The 16720-nt window shown below is 39.1% G+C and overlaps 1 protein-coding gene and 1 long non-coding RNA gene across 2 annotated transcripts in view; both read right to left on the bottom strand.

Moving 5' to 3' along the window:
• The window catches only part of LOC134546339 (hemicentin-1-like), a 345137-nt gene that overhangs the window by 129809 nt on the left and 198608 nt on the right, over positions 1-16720 (bottom strand). Inside the window, exons 31-33 of the mRNA XM_063389116.1 lie at positions 15944-16222; positions 6552-6821; positions 4726-4910 (exon numbers count right to left, since the gene is read on the bottom strand). Coding sequence (XP_063245186.1) covers positions 4726-4910; positions 6552-6821; positions 15944-16222 — 734 coding nt within the window. The remainder of the gene's footprint in view (positions 1-4725; positions 4911-6551; positions 6822-15943; positions 16223-16720) is intronic.
• Positions 1151-4706, bottom strand: LOC134546341 (uncharacterized). The gene is made up of 3 exons (XR_010079138.1): positions 2060-4706; positions 1765-1971; positions 1151-1661 (listed from the first exon to the last, which is right to left on the bottom strand). It is a non-coding gene; the product is annotated as an uncharacterized LOC134546341 (long non-coding RNA).

Genomic DNA, 16720 nt, shown 5'->3' with positions numbered 1-16720 from the left:
ATTCGAATCACTTAAATTGCCTCTATTTGGGCGTAAAACTAAACTTGCACAGCTGAACAACCTTTCAGCTGCAGCACTTGTTGGCATTGCTGTGTTCAACTTAATGAAAAGTTTTTTGATTTGAGGATAGTCATTGAGTGAAGAAATGTCCTTATTCCTACACCCCAAAAACCTTTGTAGCTCTTGTTCCCCAGAATCCTCCACTGGGCTCCTCTTATTTAAGCCAAAGAAATCCTCTTCTTCCTCATCACTGTGTCTCTGACCTTCTGGACATCCAATGCAGTCCTCTGTAAAAAACTGGCCAAATGATGCTTGGCTTCATCCTTTTGTCCTTCTTCTAGCCAGTCAAGTTTGAATCTGGGGTGAAGGCAAGCTGCTGCAATAAGCTCTTTACTGGAAAAATTGTTCTGAAATCTGAAAAAAAAAAAATTAAGTTTTGTTTTAAATTCCAGAAAATATTCAATAATAATGAAAAAGTGAAGAGCTGAACTAGACATTTGTACAAACCTTTTCTGAACACCACCTATTATTGACTTAACAAGTGGCTCACAAACTGTCAAAGATTTAAACAGATATTTTTCTGTTCTCTTCTTGATTCCCTGAAGTGTGGGAAGTAAGTATCCCATATACATTCCATTTTCACTCTGTAGAATGTCAATTGCCTGAGCAAGGGGAGCCATTACCTGAAAATGAAACATGGTGATTTGCATTTAAAGGAATTGCAAAATATAAGTTTTGTTTATGAACACATTCTTTTTAATAAATCAAGTGTACTGATAAGTAGTAGGGATAAAACTTTAAAATGTATGAACTGGTTTGTTTGCACATTAAAATGTCCCTCTTACCTCACAGTATTCTTTAATAAAGTGAAGTTCTTGAGCAGTGAAACGTGGTAATGTACAAAAGTCCATGCAATTGTCTATCTTCTCTGGGCCAGTCTCCATCAAGGTATTCAACTGTCGTATAGAGTCAAATGTTGAATTCCACCTATTTATAAACATAATAGAAATTGTAATTGGAGTTGGAATGAATTTCAGTATTTCACATATAAATTGAAAGTACAAAAAATTGTATTGCATTCATAGTATCATGTTTAAATGTTTTATAAAATATAACCTTGATTGATATGTATATAATAAAATGTTTTTGCTATTTTTCTTTTACATGCTAAAATATTTTTAATAGTCTTATTTTAAACAATAAACACAATTACTCTATATTGTACAGTCATCGCACCACAAAAATTTGAACAAATAATGCATTGCCAGATAAAAAAAATTGTAATATCTATGGTAGGTCTATCGATTATTTCTATACAAAAATACTTGGCAGCAGCGTACCTGGTTATGACTGGTGTCTTCAAATAAACACCACATTTTGCATTGATGTGATCTGCTACTTGTGTTGATTGATTTTGTTTTGCCCAGAGTTTTGAACATTTGGCAAATGTGCTTCTGTATACTTTTTTATAAGAAACATCTTCCATGGCCTGTTCAGTGTCTTTAACGGCAATTAAGTTCAGTGTATGAGCTGCACATCGCTGATGGGGAGGAAGAATCATTGTATCATCATCCAGTATGTTTTCATTGTGCTCATCCATTATGTCCCCAATGCACTGAAAGTCGGTGTCGTCATCATTTTCAGAAACTTCTTCGAACACACTGAAACAAATGCAATGCAGATGTAGTACTAAGAAATAAAATGTCATTACGAAAAAATCACAAAATACTTATAATTAAAGAACAAAAATATCAAAATTCTCACCGAAAAGCTTTGCAAAAATTTGAGCCATTGTCTGTGGTTGTGCAACATATTTTGTTCTGAATGCAATACTCTTGATGTACAGAAACTAAGTGTTTTGCAATTGCATCATAAGTGTGTTTCCCTATGAAACGCTTGCATGTCAGTGCAGCCGATTTCCTTTCCATACTTTCAGGGTTTATCCAATGAACTGTCATGCCTATGAAGCTCCTGTAACAATAATAAAATATAATGAATTAACAGCTACATAATAATATGAAGAAATTTGTTATTAAAAGAAAAACTTAATCAAACTAACCTTTTCCCTTTACTCCACATGTCAGTGGTTGTGGACACAACTTCTAGTAGAAGTATGTAATTCTTCTTTTAGTACACCAACCATATTTGTAAATGCTTCGTCTAACCTCACTACAAGTGTTTTTGAGCTCATTATAGTTAATGAGCTTGGTAAACCCAGTCGCACCAAGTTTATGAATTCAGGTTGGTCAACTATACACAGTGGTTGACATCCTTCGACAAAGAAATTAACAATAGCCTCATTTAACATCCCTTGAGTCACATGGGATGCACCTGTGCCCCATCTTTCCAATGTTGTTTGCTTATTAGGTACATTATTTTGACTATGCTGCAGTTTCCGTTTTACCTGCTCATTTCTTTTTGCATTCTCAAGGGAACATAAGCTGTGAGGGTGTTTACTCTGCAATCATAAATCAAACACACTTTTACTATAGAAACAAAATATATTTCTATTTCCATTCTATAATGATGTTTTTAATGTTTTGTGCAGTTATGTTTACTTACATACATACTACAATAACATTTGAATCATATTAAGTGAGGTAATGTTGTCACAAGTGCAATACATGCACATATACAGATTTTCGGTACTGTTTAGAGTAACATGCGTTATATTCGTAAACAGTCCGTTATTAAAATAAAATAGGACTTAGAAATTAGGTACTAATCGGGTCTATAGTTGCGATAAACTTACCTTGATGTGTTTCTTCAGGTTTGAAGACGATGAAATGTTCGTTCGGATCATCTTATTGTTCGCAGCACCACACAACAAGCACTTCACAATAAGATTATTTTGATCACTCGACCGAACTTCGAAAAAATCAGAATACGAAGGCCACGGCAACGAAAGTTCTGGACTGCTTACTCGGCTTCTCGCTTCATTATATTCTGTCATTGTTTTCGCGCATGTGCACAGGTACGTTAATTAATTAAACAGCACAACAGTAAACCCGCATGTCGCAAATATTAAATAAATGACAATCAAAATACGAGCGCAGGTTAGCCAACAGCAGTTTTACAAGTACAAGCAATACCATCGCAAATAATATGCTTGTCGGGATTTTCGTTCTGGGATTGAAAAAATCAACAAATCGTTGTTCGTTCAGTAAGAAATACATGTAAAAAATGTAACGCAAGAAGTAACGACAATTATCGTTACTTTAAGGCGGAAAAATGTAATTCAATTACAGTTACAGTTACTGAAAACTTAATATATTGCGTTACCACGATCGTTACCATAAAAAGTAACTGTTACAAATAACGTCGTTACTAGTAGCGCGTTACTTCCAGTCCCTGATAAATACCTTACGAAAACTGCTTGTTTATGAAATAGTTTAACAATCTGCTCAAACATTTTTATTTCTGCCTACTTACGGCATATTACTCATGACCATTTCTCACGTTGCACGGGGAAAAAATATTGTTGGTTTATTTGTTTTGAAAAATAAATAACACATATTAAAAATGAATTTTACAACCATCAACGCACAATTTTCTGTTAACAGTTAAAATAGTTCCTTGTTCAATCATACATTTACAAAGATCGCCATTCTGTGACAGTCTTCTGTTAACAGAATAACCAACATTAAAACATTCACGACATAAAAATATTTTAGCGGTGCCGGACGTGTAGACCAGTTGACATGCCGGGAAGCCTACAACTCACATAGTTTCGGTTCCCTGCAAGAATTTCCGAAGATTTCCGAAGTTTTGCGTTTTGGTATTAACGCCACTTCAGCCGCTAAATCAGAAGTTTCCAATGAAAACAAGCATGTTGTGACTGACCTAACCTAACCTAACCCTTCGATTTTTTTTAATTTCAATTTTTGAGAGAAATCCGAAGTTGCACGAACGTGGTAGGGAACCGAAACTACGTGACAGGCCACCATTTATCATAGATCGCGCGTGCCGACACAAAGGAATCGAATCACTGAATCGTAACATTCTGTCAGTATCGAAGTACTGTTTACTGTTTATGCTTTTGCCTTTTACAAAACTTAATTAAAGCTGATCATTGTTATGTGGTTTAACTTCGTGAAGTTAATAAATTAATCAAATTTACGCATTTTTTCCGTTTTTAGGGGAACAGATCTTGTTGAAAAAACAAAGAAATATATGTTACTTATTGGTTTTAATTTAAATAAACCTACTGGCTAGGCCATGCTGCATACGTCATATGTGCAAATGTAGGTTAATTAATAAATTATACTTCTTAGCGCAGCACGCATCGCACTATCTCGGTGACTCCAGTGAGGCAGCTGACTTTACCGTTGGTAACATTTGACATCTTTAATAAGTGGTGAAGTGATTAAATAAGTAATGGATGAATATTGTGGCAAGTTTAAAGGCCGCAGTCATCTTCCAGAATTGTATTTTTATTCATTTAAGTTAAATACATATGGTTCAAAATAAATGCAATTTTTTTTTAGTTAGTCCTACCAGACTAATGACTATGTAGATAAAGTTACCCAAAGAATCGAAATCGGAATCGAATTTCAACTCTTGTGGTGAGAAACGAATCGGAATCGAATCGAACTGAAAATCATGGAATCGCACAACCCTAGTAGGTATATAAACAAATTATTTTAATTAATGACACAAATATGTAAATAAATAAGGTATGTATGTATAAGCAAATGAAGTGAATGAACCGGAGGAGAGTGTAACCAGAGTGCGGCCGTGGTCCTGCAGCGCGGCGCCCAGGCCCTCCCGCTCGGCGACGGGCGCCGCACCCTTGAGCCAGAGGACGTCGGGGGGCGGGTGCCCCGTGGCGTTGCAGTGCAGTCGCAGCTCCCGGCCCGCCCGCACCACCAGGTCCGTCTCGCGCTGCTCGTCGGCCACCGCGGGCGGCGCTGCAACAACGCCACACCCTCTCCCGACCATCTTGCTTACGTCATTTCCTGTTCTCGCTCATTGCTTAAAATATAACTATCGTTAATTGTTCATAAAGAGTTCTATCAATTAAAAACATATTTATTTTAAAGTTTTTAGGATCTCACAGGCCCATTTCAACGTCAACTCTAGCATGAACTAAGAGCATGTAATAGTGTTGGTTACAGTTTTAAATTAATCATTTTTTGTGTAGCCTCTGACATGTATTTCTTAAAGTTTTTGACTTGGGTATCCAAATCAGTTCTCATGTATTCGAGTCTGCCGGCGTGTTGGGATGGAACCCACCACACTCACCACATGAGTGTGTAGTCATAGTAACTAGGGCCACTCACAGACCCAACAGGATGAACACACCTTCCCCAATCCTCTCGAGAATTCCTAATGGTGTCTAATTATGATAGTTATTTTGCTTTGCCTATTCAAGTTAATTTTGTTTTTAGCATGTATTTTAGTACAGCGAGAAAGGCTAAATGAATTGTTTGCTACACAGCATTGTAAGTAATAGAGGGACCTACATGGAGCATTCTTCTTTAACATTTCACTATGAATTTACAAAGCCGCAGCTTTAAGTCACTAGTACGTGCATTATTGATGATAAGACTGCACGTAACAGTTCGGTGCTTGGTGCATAGGGGCACAAAAGGTGTGATGCGCAAGCAAATGTAAACCTTAGCGCCCAGCCCAACAGGGATATCCATATAAACTGTACAAATTTAACGGAAGAAGAAAAACACATACTAAAACGGAAGTGTGATCATGTAGCTCATGAGTGGTACTCTATATGCACCAATGCAGCAGGAGCTTACAAGTTACATTTACAGGAAAAAGACTTTACTGTACACAAGTGTGTGTTATGTGGGATTGTAATTGGGATTGCGGTTAAAAAATTAATTTTTAATTAAAAGGATTTTTTCATAATGTAGTTGTATTAATTTAATCCTGTTAATTTTTATTTGTTATACCGGCTCTGAGCCCAATAGGTCTGACTTAAAGCATGACTTCACTCAACATTTATATTTTTGATCATTTTGAAAATGACACAATTTAAATTAAGTTTTATGCATTTCTCTGTTGTTATGACAAATAAAATTAATTTATATTGACTGATTATAATGCAGTTAGCCTGGTAAAAATTGTAATTAGGAATATTCCCCAAATTTTTACAGGTACTAGGTGATGATAAATAAAATATATCTGGAGTAAAAACCAACAATAAAAAAGTAATTTACAATACTTATATAATGAAATATCTGCATGAATGGCAAGAAAACACACTGGATGGTCCTGCTACACTACCACGTGGATTCTGTGAGAAGCAACTTTTTGTTTAACTGATCGTCTACGTCACGTTTGCGGGACAACCAAAACACTAGGCGAAGTGAAGTGTTTGCATTAAGCGAACAGGCTAAAATGACTGTGTTTAACAAATGTAAATTATAATTTATACCTACTACTGTAATTATTTGGGTGTTGTGTTATGGTGATGATGGTAGAAAGTGGCTCCTGACTTCTGGACAACACCAAACTTCACAAGTAGTATAATTCAGTAGGTCAGAGCACAGAATTGAGAATGGATATTGGATTGTGACGTCACGACCTACCCATGACGTCGAGCAGGAAGGTCTGGGACACGCGGTCGCCGGCGTCGCCCGCCATGCACGTGTAGTTGCCCGAGTGCTGCACTCGAGCAGCCTCGATGACCAGCGTGGAGCCCTGGGCCTCCTCGTTCAGCGGGCGGCCGTCCCTGGTCCAGCGCACCTGCATCCCCGTGCCGCCCACCACGGGGCACGTCAAGGTCACCGGCAGACCCTCCAGCGACTCCACGGCGGTGCCTCCGGCGCTGTCTGCGCCCTCCAGCATCCGCGGCGACACTGCCCCAGACAACAGCTCGGCCAGGTTCACCACTGAAACTACTTTACACTTATTTTATACAATTACACTGATATTCCCATTGTTGATTTACATTAAAACCTCAAGTATGGACAACAAACAAATGAAAACAAGCTAATATCAGCTGATGCCAAAGCTGATTTTTGGCTCTTTGTCTGTCAACCATCATTGGCATAAGTTCATGAAATTAATTTAAAGCGATCTTCCTCACTGGGCTCTGTAGCAGTTCGATGGAAATGGTTCTCAGTACAGACCGGCACAGGATAACAGTAGGTGGAGCCCTACAGAACCAAATAGTGTAGACTTGGCAAGGCCCGGCTATTCATGAACTGTTCTAAAAACATCAATCATCAGAAATCATGCTGGTGCAAGTATTTACCAATCACTTGTTAAGCACTACATTGTCAACATATTTTGGATGGGTATAGCACGGGAATAAAACTGTCACATCAGAGAATATTTTCCAACCTTCTTGGCCACGCCTTGCTGATACGTATTCTCTTTCCCTACTCCCCCTTCCATCCATTCATCACTCACGCTCCTCTCCCTAGTAATGATAGCACTCGAGAAGTTTGGCCCGCACTAAACAGTGCTTACCGTATTCTCCCGCAAAAGAGTCACCCCTTTGTACGAGTCACACCCTTAATTTTGGGCAAAAATATTTAACATTTTCACAGTAAGGGTCGCCCTCGAATATTAATCACACAATATAACTGTCTACAGTAGAATACAAGTGAAGTCCTTATAGTCCATGTCTCAGTTTATTGTCGCATAATAAACAGCACTGATGTACTTCGTCTTCCCCCTCTTCATCCTTTAAGGGCCTTTATTCCCCCTCCCCCTTCACGCTAGCACTATCTAACAAAATATACAAAGGACAAGAATGCTAATTTTTATACCCATGTAACTCCCTCCCCCCCCCACGGTCTATTTTTTTTTTTACCCGGCCCCTTCCTCAAGAGAGAAAAGACCGCAGTCTATTTCCTTGTCAATTTTTATGTCAGTTTCTTCAATAAAAACAAGAATGACCTTTACAGCAGTTTGGTCATGAATAAAATGTTGCAGTAGAAAGCCTAGGATCTATCACACAAAAACAAATTTTTTTGGAAACGTTTACGTCACAAAAAATCTGTCGTGATAGACGTAATAATTGTGTACGGTGCCAGTTGACAACAATGAGAGAGGGAGAGAGAACCATAAACACTGCTGCATGGCCACACGCACCAACTCACTCACACACGTACGCACGCACTCACTCCCTTCCGCTCTTTCATACTCCGGCTGGTTTATTTTTAGATTCCTCCTCTTGCTAAGCGCCACAGTCCGTGGCAGACTGTGTCATGTCGGCGCCGGCTGGGTAGCTGCACGACAGGCGGCAGACGTAGTTTGGAAGCACAATTCATGATGCTTTACACTCACTGCTGAGATATTTTAATTAAACAATTTATATTTACTCTGAATAATAACCCAATCTCAAAAACTTTCATTATAAAAGACCTTGGTGTCTTTCTAGATTCAAAATTGTTTTTTCATAAACAAATCAACTACTTAAATTCCATTTCAAGAAGAACATTTGCTATTATAAAATATATCACTCATCATGCTACCAATTCCGATTCAATTCTTTCTCTTTACTTGGCATTAAATCGATATAAATTAGAATACTGTTCAACTATCTGAAATGACATTGGGTCGACTAATATCGAGAAACTAGAAAATTTACAAAACAAATTGTCTCAACTAATAATTCCAAGAGGTTTTCCGCATCCCAATCTTACTCCTTTAGCAGACCGTAGAGCCTATTTGGACTATCTTTTTGCTCATAATATTTATAACTATAAAATTAAATGTAGCTATATTCTTGATAACACCGGATTGAGAATCCCCCAATTCAATTCTCGCCTCTTTTCTAGTTTATGTACTATTTATAACAAGAATGATCTTATTTATAGACTCATTACAAACTATAATAGACACAACACCAAGTAAAATTCTCGTTATTACTAATAATTTAAATTCTTATATATTTGTACTTTGAATTAATCTAACAATTTTCTATATATATAAATTTAACCATGTTAATCCCATGAAACTTTTTGTAAGTTTAAGTAATTATTTAAATTTAAGTATTCATATGGATATTTGAATGTTGTGTTGTGTTGTCTTGTATTTTTGTCCTACTATTTGTTTTGTTCTTGTAATTGTCAGTGGCGTGTGGTAGATTTATTGTGTGGGTAAGCTGTCTCACCCATCCCCAACCTTAAGATGGGGGGTCCCTCCCCCGGAAGCAGAAGTTGCGTTGTGTCGTGCAACAAACAAATACCGGTACAAATTTTATTTTTACAACTTATAAGGCAAGTTTTCATTGTGCAACAGTGTCCGTTTTAAGAACATTTTATTCTGTTTTGGTGTTTACTGTTTTTGTTTTAAGTGCTAGCCAGTGAGAATGTAAACTTCATCTGTGACTGCCGTCCATGTGCCACACAGTTAATGGCTAAGGCCAGCTACTCTGTCTAGAGCGGGCCTTGAGCGAACATTACCGAAGTAGTCTCACGAAGATACGCGAACCCTTCCCCCCCCCCCCCCCCCCCGCCTTTTCACCTTGCCCGACCGGCTTTCACGTTACCATGACAACCGGGTGACACGCTACCCGACGCACCCGCTACGGTGATCGGATCGCATTTGCACACGAGATTAAATTACCAGGTAGCAAAAATTATTAAATTACGCCAAGCAACATAACAACAGGGTAAGCACTGCTTACCTAGCTTCTATTGAACACACGCCACTGGTAATTGTTTTGTTCTAGTATTTGTTCTGTTATAGTATTAATAATGTTAATGTATTTGTTTTGTACTTGTCCAAAATGTTTTGCCCACCGTTGGAGTCTTATGCTGTTGGTGTGACATGTTACAAATAAAATAATTAAAATAAAATAAATAAATAAATAAATAAATAAATAAAATAAAAAAATAAAATATTTACTAAAAACCAACACAGGCTGCTTATTTAAGTATATAGTCAATCACAATAGTGCAATGTTAATTTTTTTTTTAACCCAAAATGGAAATTTTTGCAGTATATTTCATTCAACAAAAAATTGGCATAAAATCTGTGATCCATATGCGGGTAAATACAGTACTATGCAAATAAAGAATTTTTTTTGTCCTGTAACCTCTATTTTTCCCCTCACCTTGAGCTAATGGTTGGTGTTATACAATAAAATAAAAACCTTTTAAAAAAAAATTTTGGTACAGCTGTTAGGAAGTATACAAACTTAAATGTATGCAATAATTTTATTCATATCAAGGTAGTTTTAGTAATTTTGCCCATTAACAAACTCAACCTAGTTATTTAATTTTTTTTAAATTTATGCATGATTCTGGAAGTAATTTGAGCAAAATTACAGTAGTTATAGTGTTCATAAAGAAGTGATATAAATTATAGTTATGAACTTTTGAGTTGACAATGGTTTTGGGGTTTAAACACCATTTAAAAATTTAGGTATGTAGATATTTTCTGGAAGTCGCACAAGACAGTAGAAAGTCTTTCTTTAAAATCTATGGAAAGCAAAATTGAGTGCACAGCAAACTATGTTCAGGACTATGCTCCCCACCAACACATGTGCAAAATTAGTTCTCAATTTAATTATTTTGCTTTAATTGTAGACAATTAAATTTTGCGATGAAACTGAAATCTACCGGTATTCATCCTATCTTGGCTTTCAAGGCTGAGTGGCGTTGAAGTGGTAGTTTGAACCTAGTTTCGCTCTGCACTGCAACAGACATCTTCAGGGTTGAAAGCTGGGAGGGGTAGGGTTGTGCATATACAGTACACTCCCTATTTAACGCGGTTGTCGGGGGACATAACTTTTACCCGCGTTGTTGCATAACCGCGATGTTTCGATGTGACCAAGGTCAAAAGGCATAAAACACCGCCTGTGTTCTAATAGGTCGGCAAGCACGCACAGTATGGCCCGCCTTTGTGCGGACTTTGCATCCGCAGTTTCCACTAAACACGGGTGAAAAAATAAAAATAATAAATTTTAAAGATAAATATTAAATCTTGAATTGTTTTTATTTTTCCGTGTGCCGCGCACAGTTTGTCGCACGGCCTACGAGCGCGCCACACGCCGCCATACACGTGCGGCACACAAGCTGCTGCTGCCAGTCTCGTGGTGTTAGCCACAGTATCTGCTTCGTCAGTGTCCGTAACAAAGTAAGTGCAGTGTGTGCGGTTACACACGATTCTGTGGTCAAAGTCTTCTAAAAAGAAGGGCCGTAGTGATACTTCAAACCGAATATGAATCGCAAAGTACCGAGTTTGATTGACAAAATAAAAATTCTAGATTTACTTACAGATAGCTTGTCTTTTGTAGAAGCAGGCCGCAGATACAGGAAAAAAAACGATTCTAGCATTCGTACAATAAAAAATAAAGAATCGTCTATCGTGTCAAGTGGTTAAACTTTATTATCCATGCTTACAGTAAATTATAAATGGTCACATGTGGGAAACAAAAATTGCGCCAATTTAATTTTAGCGCAATCAGTGACGCCGTCTTAAAAACCGTGTTAAACTTTGTCTTTACTTATTTCACCAAACGCTGTGTCGAGTTGCTGAGTGTGTGTGGCTCGGATCGGCAAGTGTTATATTCCCCAGTCTCTGTTTAAAGGCCGGGAGACCGCTAAACATAAACATTTCCGGGACTTGTTTACTACCTCACGGTAAAAGTGGTACAGTATGGTTCACGTAAATATTGGACCACTGGGAATTCCTGGGCAAATATTAAAAATACGCTAGCCGATTTACTTTACTATTTAATGTTAAAACATTATACCAAAGTAAAAAGATGAACTTGTATAATACAATGAATTACCCAATAATATTACGTCTGTAGGTTTAAGTTGTAACAAAACATTTATATACAGATGTCCAGTAAAGTACCAATTAAGATTCTGGAGTGGAATTTTAAACACCGGACTACCTGATTTTGCCTTGTACGCAGCGACGCTGCTCAGTCAAGTGACTCATGCTCTGCCTGTGTGCTGCGTGAACACATTCCCTCCCCCACTCCCCCTCTTCAAGTTTCTGCCCACTCTAATCTCTACCTCTCTCCATATTCTCGGCTCGTCTCTCCCTACCCAGCGCTTGCCGACAACCAAGCCTATCCAACATCAATCCCCAGCCGAGTCACGCTGGATAATGTCGCTGGACGGTGGGCTTTATCAGGTCCCCTGTCCGATGCTTCATTTGTGAGATAAAGCGACATTAAGAACTAGTGTTTCAGAAAATATCACTGGGCTGGATTGGACCATAATTTGAAAACCCTACGAGATAGAGGAATAATGTAAGGAGATATCTTGTTTAGAATTTTACTGCGGACATTTTCTACGCCTAGGCTTTTTTCTGCCCGATGCTTAGTTTGTTAGTTACAACGCAAAATTATCCTAATCGGCTGTCAACCATTTATTCCATTATTATTATTCATTTCTGACTGGGGGACATGGTTTGACCCGCGATATACCCGATTCCGCGATCAATCGGGGCGCGATATACCGGGAGTTTACTGTACTTGCCAGAGGTTTCCTTCAGGTAGAATATCACGAAAGGTCTCATTCCAAAGAATACCTCTGCAAGTACGTGTACAGCCGTGCCACCTCCCAGCTCTCAGTCAATTCTCAACCCTGAAGATACCTGCTGCAGTGCAGAGTGAAACGTCACTACACATTACCACTGCGACGTGACTCAACCTCTAAAGCCAAGAAAAATTACCAGACAGTGGCCACCAAAACTGGGAATCTGTCTGTTGGTGTTGTCAGTGAGCATGCATTTAAAAGTATGTGGTGATTCTCCCATGACAGCTTACCAAAACCTGTGAAATCTGATTTTTTACATTTAAATTAATTTAGGTTGGTTATCATAAGTCATTCAAAACATACAGGGTGTATCAAAATTCATGTTACAACGCTTGAGGGTAGAAAGCTCTTATTATTTGCAACCATTTTTGCCAATAAACATGTTGCCTCAATGCGTAGTTAAGCCCCCATAGCCCCAGAAAGTCAGCGTAGGCAACCCATTGTAGAGTGTTATGTTGTGGATGTGCGGGCGTTCGAGTAGAGAAAAAACCTTTTTAATCGTGGCACAGATTTTAATTTCACTCTGAAATCAATCACAGCTTCGGCTTTGTTTCACAACATTGAAATTGTTGCATACGTTTTAACAATGTGACAGCCTAAAGAAACGGCTCAAAAACAAGCCCACCTTGAGCAACACAGAGGTGGCAACGGCGAATCATGTTTTCACGGATACGCTGGAGCATGTGTGGAGTCGACCTTATGATTTCGAACGCTTCAATGATTCGCTGTGTAAGCTCTTCTACCGTTTATACTGGCGTAGCGTAGATAAGCCCTTTTACGTAACCCCACAGAAAGAAATCTAACGGGGTTAGGTCCGGTGACCTTGGCGGCCATGCAACAGGGCCCGCTCGTCCAATCCATCGGTTTGGAAATATTTGGTTTAAATACTCTCGCACTTGCAGGGAAAAATGAGGTGGTGCCCCGTCATGTTGGTACCACATCACACGTCGGACATGCAATGGAACCTCTTCAAGAAGACCTGGTAGTTCGTTCTGAAGGAAGTGGAGGTATCTGGCGCCGGTAAGTCATGGCGGAAGAAAAAAAGGCCCGATGAGTGTGCCGTCAACAATACCGGCCCACACATTAACTGAAAAATGTTCCTGGCTAGCTGTAACACACGTTGCATGCGGATTGACATAATTTAAACATGACTGTTGTACGAATTGAGAATAGCGTCTTGAGTGAACTTAGCTTCATCGCTGAATAAAACCGCTAACTCAGGGTTCCTCAATACTCTTCGAATGTACCAATGAGAAAAGGTCATGCGAAGAGGATAGTCCGCCGGACCCATGTGTTGCACTTTTTGAAGGTGGTACGGGTATAAGAGTTGCTCATGAAGAACTCACCAAACAGCCATTTTGTCAGCGTCCATATCAGAACCTTCTGCCCTTGTGCTTGTATCCGGACTCTCCTCAAATCTCTGAAGTACATCTTATTCAAAACTGGGAGTACGAACCCTACGTGGAGCACCAGCATTTGGTCTTGTGACGGCACATGTACCAGTATCACGCATTCGCTGAGTTAGTCTTGCAAAAATGGTGTGAGCTGGAATCCTACGACCCGGATATCGTTCTTCGTACAGACGACGGGCGGCTCGTCCATTTTGTCTAGATTCCCTGTAAACAAGCAGCATGTCCGTGTACTCACTAAACGTGTACTCCATCGAGCTCCACTAAAACGTCGCCCTTTTCAGAACCACAGCGAAAGAAATGACACCACGAGTTTGCTTGTACGACAGAACAGTCAATGACAGACCACCAGTGATATCAAACACACTGCGACACTGCGAATTCACACTGCGCAGTGCTATCGCACGGCACGAATGAAAGAAAAGAGGTGAGGGCGCCACCAACGGAAGTAAAAAGGGGCGGGGGTCAGCATTCGACATCGTACAGTCCTCTCAAGCGCTGCCCGGCGTCGTAAACACGTAATTCATGTCTCGCACAAAGCCCAACAGGTTGCCTACGCTGACTCTTTCTGGGGCTACAGGGGCTAAACTACGCGTTTCCGGCAACATGTTTATTGGCAAAAATGGTTGCAAATAATAAGAGCTTTCTACCCTCAAGCGTTGTAACATGAATTTTGATACACTCTGTATAGTGAACACTAAAGGAGAAACCTAAAAAGAATCTAGTTGATAATTTTTTTATTTACATTTATTGCGTGTCCAGATAAATTATCATAATTTGTTTTTAAAGCAGGATTTAACTTGAGCCATTTCTAGACATCATAATGGCTGAAAACAAGCATTTTCCCAAATCCAGCCGAATGCCTAAACCTCTCTGCTCTCCTCGGCTACTGCATCATGTGTGTAAAACCTATCGTTTCGTGCACACAAGCATATGATGCATAGTTTTGAATCAATAAGTTTCAAATAATGTCAGTCAAATCTTGTTCGCTCGACTTATTTTCTGTACGTTACTATTATTTTGTCAATTGTGAACCTGGCAACTGTATTAATAGAGCGGTAAATTCCATGTTTACGTCCATGGCTGAATTGTACCTCATGCAACTTGCTGCTTATAAACATGTGCATGGAATTTTAAAAGGAAAATCCATGCTTACAAGGTTATCAGTGTAAGTCATTACAAAGGAACTACAGTCAACAAAAATTTTTCATCTGTTGGTGCCTTAAAAAGAAGCAACTCAAAAAATTAAGGCAATAAGTCTCCCTCATCTTGGATTTACAAATTTTTCCACAGTTCCATTTCGAATAGGGTTGTCTTAATACTATTTCATTTTTTTTTTCTCAAAAGACTACAGTATATTTATTTGTTTTAAACCACCAAGATAAATTTGCTCATTTTTTATGTAACTAGCCATGTACTTACGAATTCAAAAAATTAAATATACTAATTTTTTTAGGCTTGGAGCTATGTTTTACTCAGCAATTTAACCAAACGATTTAAATGTACTACAAGCAGTGACTATGCTTAATAAATTATAAGATGACAGGAAATTAAATTAGAAATTATTCTTTTGCTATGGATAGAGCCACGATTATTTTGCGGGTTCATTTCATTTTAAACTATATTCAAATTATTGATAGGTGACAAGGTCACAGCCTTTGGCAGGTTACAAGTTATTAGGCAACAACTTGTTTTCTTTGTTTATAACTAGAGAAGACTTGTATATATTTTGCATCTTCTTCAATTGGTCCACAGTTGTCCTGACATTCCCCAAGGTAGTTCAAACCAATCACAAACCAAAAGCAACTGAGCAACTGAAACACATTCAAATCATTGAAAACTAAAATATATTCTCTCAAGAACTGCCACCCATGAACGAGTAATTAAAACTCGGTAAAAACTTGGCGACATCAAGTCTAGCCTGTGGGTCAATGAACCCGCAAATTTCCCAGGTCTCTATTTGTAACAGACTCTGGCGTCGTCAAGGGCGCATTGAGAGAACTGTAGTCCAGTAATCTACAAGTGCTGGAAGTCACGAGGTGGGCGGGGGTGACTCACGCAGCACGGCGACGCGGAAGTTCTTTTCGGCGACGCCCACCCTGTTGGAGGCGAGGCAGGTGTACTTGCCGCCGGCGGAGGCGCCCACGGGGCCCAGGCGGAGCAGGTGGCGCCGAGAGTCGCCAGCGTCGCCCTCGCCCGGGCCTGCCACGCGCCCGTTGTGAAGCCACACCACCTGCGGCGCCGGGACGCCCGACACCCGGCAGGCCAGCTCCGCACCGCCTCCCTCTCGCACCTCCAGCTCCTCGATGAAGTGCTCCTGCTGGATCTGCGGCGCCTCTGCGACACGGGGGCCCGAGGTCTCAATGTGCTAAATGTCTCTCACCAACATCTTCAAATACTCATTTATAAACTATGCAAGATGAAAAAACTCAACGCAAACATCTGCCACTTTCAACTTCGTGCATTACAGCATAAATTTCCGCCTTCCATATTTTTATGGATGGATATGATTTTCTTTTTATCAAACGTAACAATTTTTACGTTTTAAAATAGTGCACAATGAAAGCTATTGATGCCTTAAAATAAAGTGATTAAGATTTTGACACATTTTTATAAAAAAAAGTAATAAATTTTTTTTACAGTTTTAAATTTTAGGGTCTTGTAACTTAAGTGTTTTATAAACAATTATAGTTTTTTTTTTTTTTTTTTAGTTTCTTGCATGTTGCCTCCTTGCGCTCTTGTGTTTATTGCGGAGTATATAAATCCAGCCATAGGGAGTTGGCATTAAATAAAAAGTAATTATACTGTTCTTACTATTAATTTCCAAAGAAAAGT

Source organism: Bacillus rossius, chromosome 1, assembly GCF_032445375.1.
Source record: "Bacillus rossius redtenbacheri isolate Brsri chromosome 1, Brsri_v3, whole genome shotgun sequence".
Classification (NCBI taxonomy): Eukaryota; Metazoa; Arthropoda; class Insecta; order Phasmatodea; family Bacillidae; genus Bacillus; species Bacillus rossius.
The sequence above is the reverse complement of the archived record's forward strand: the minus strand, read 5'-3'. Positions and strand labels throughout refer to the sequence as shown.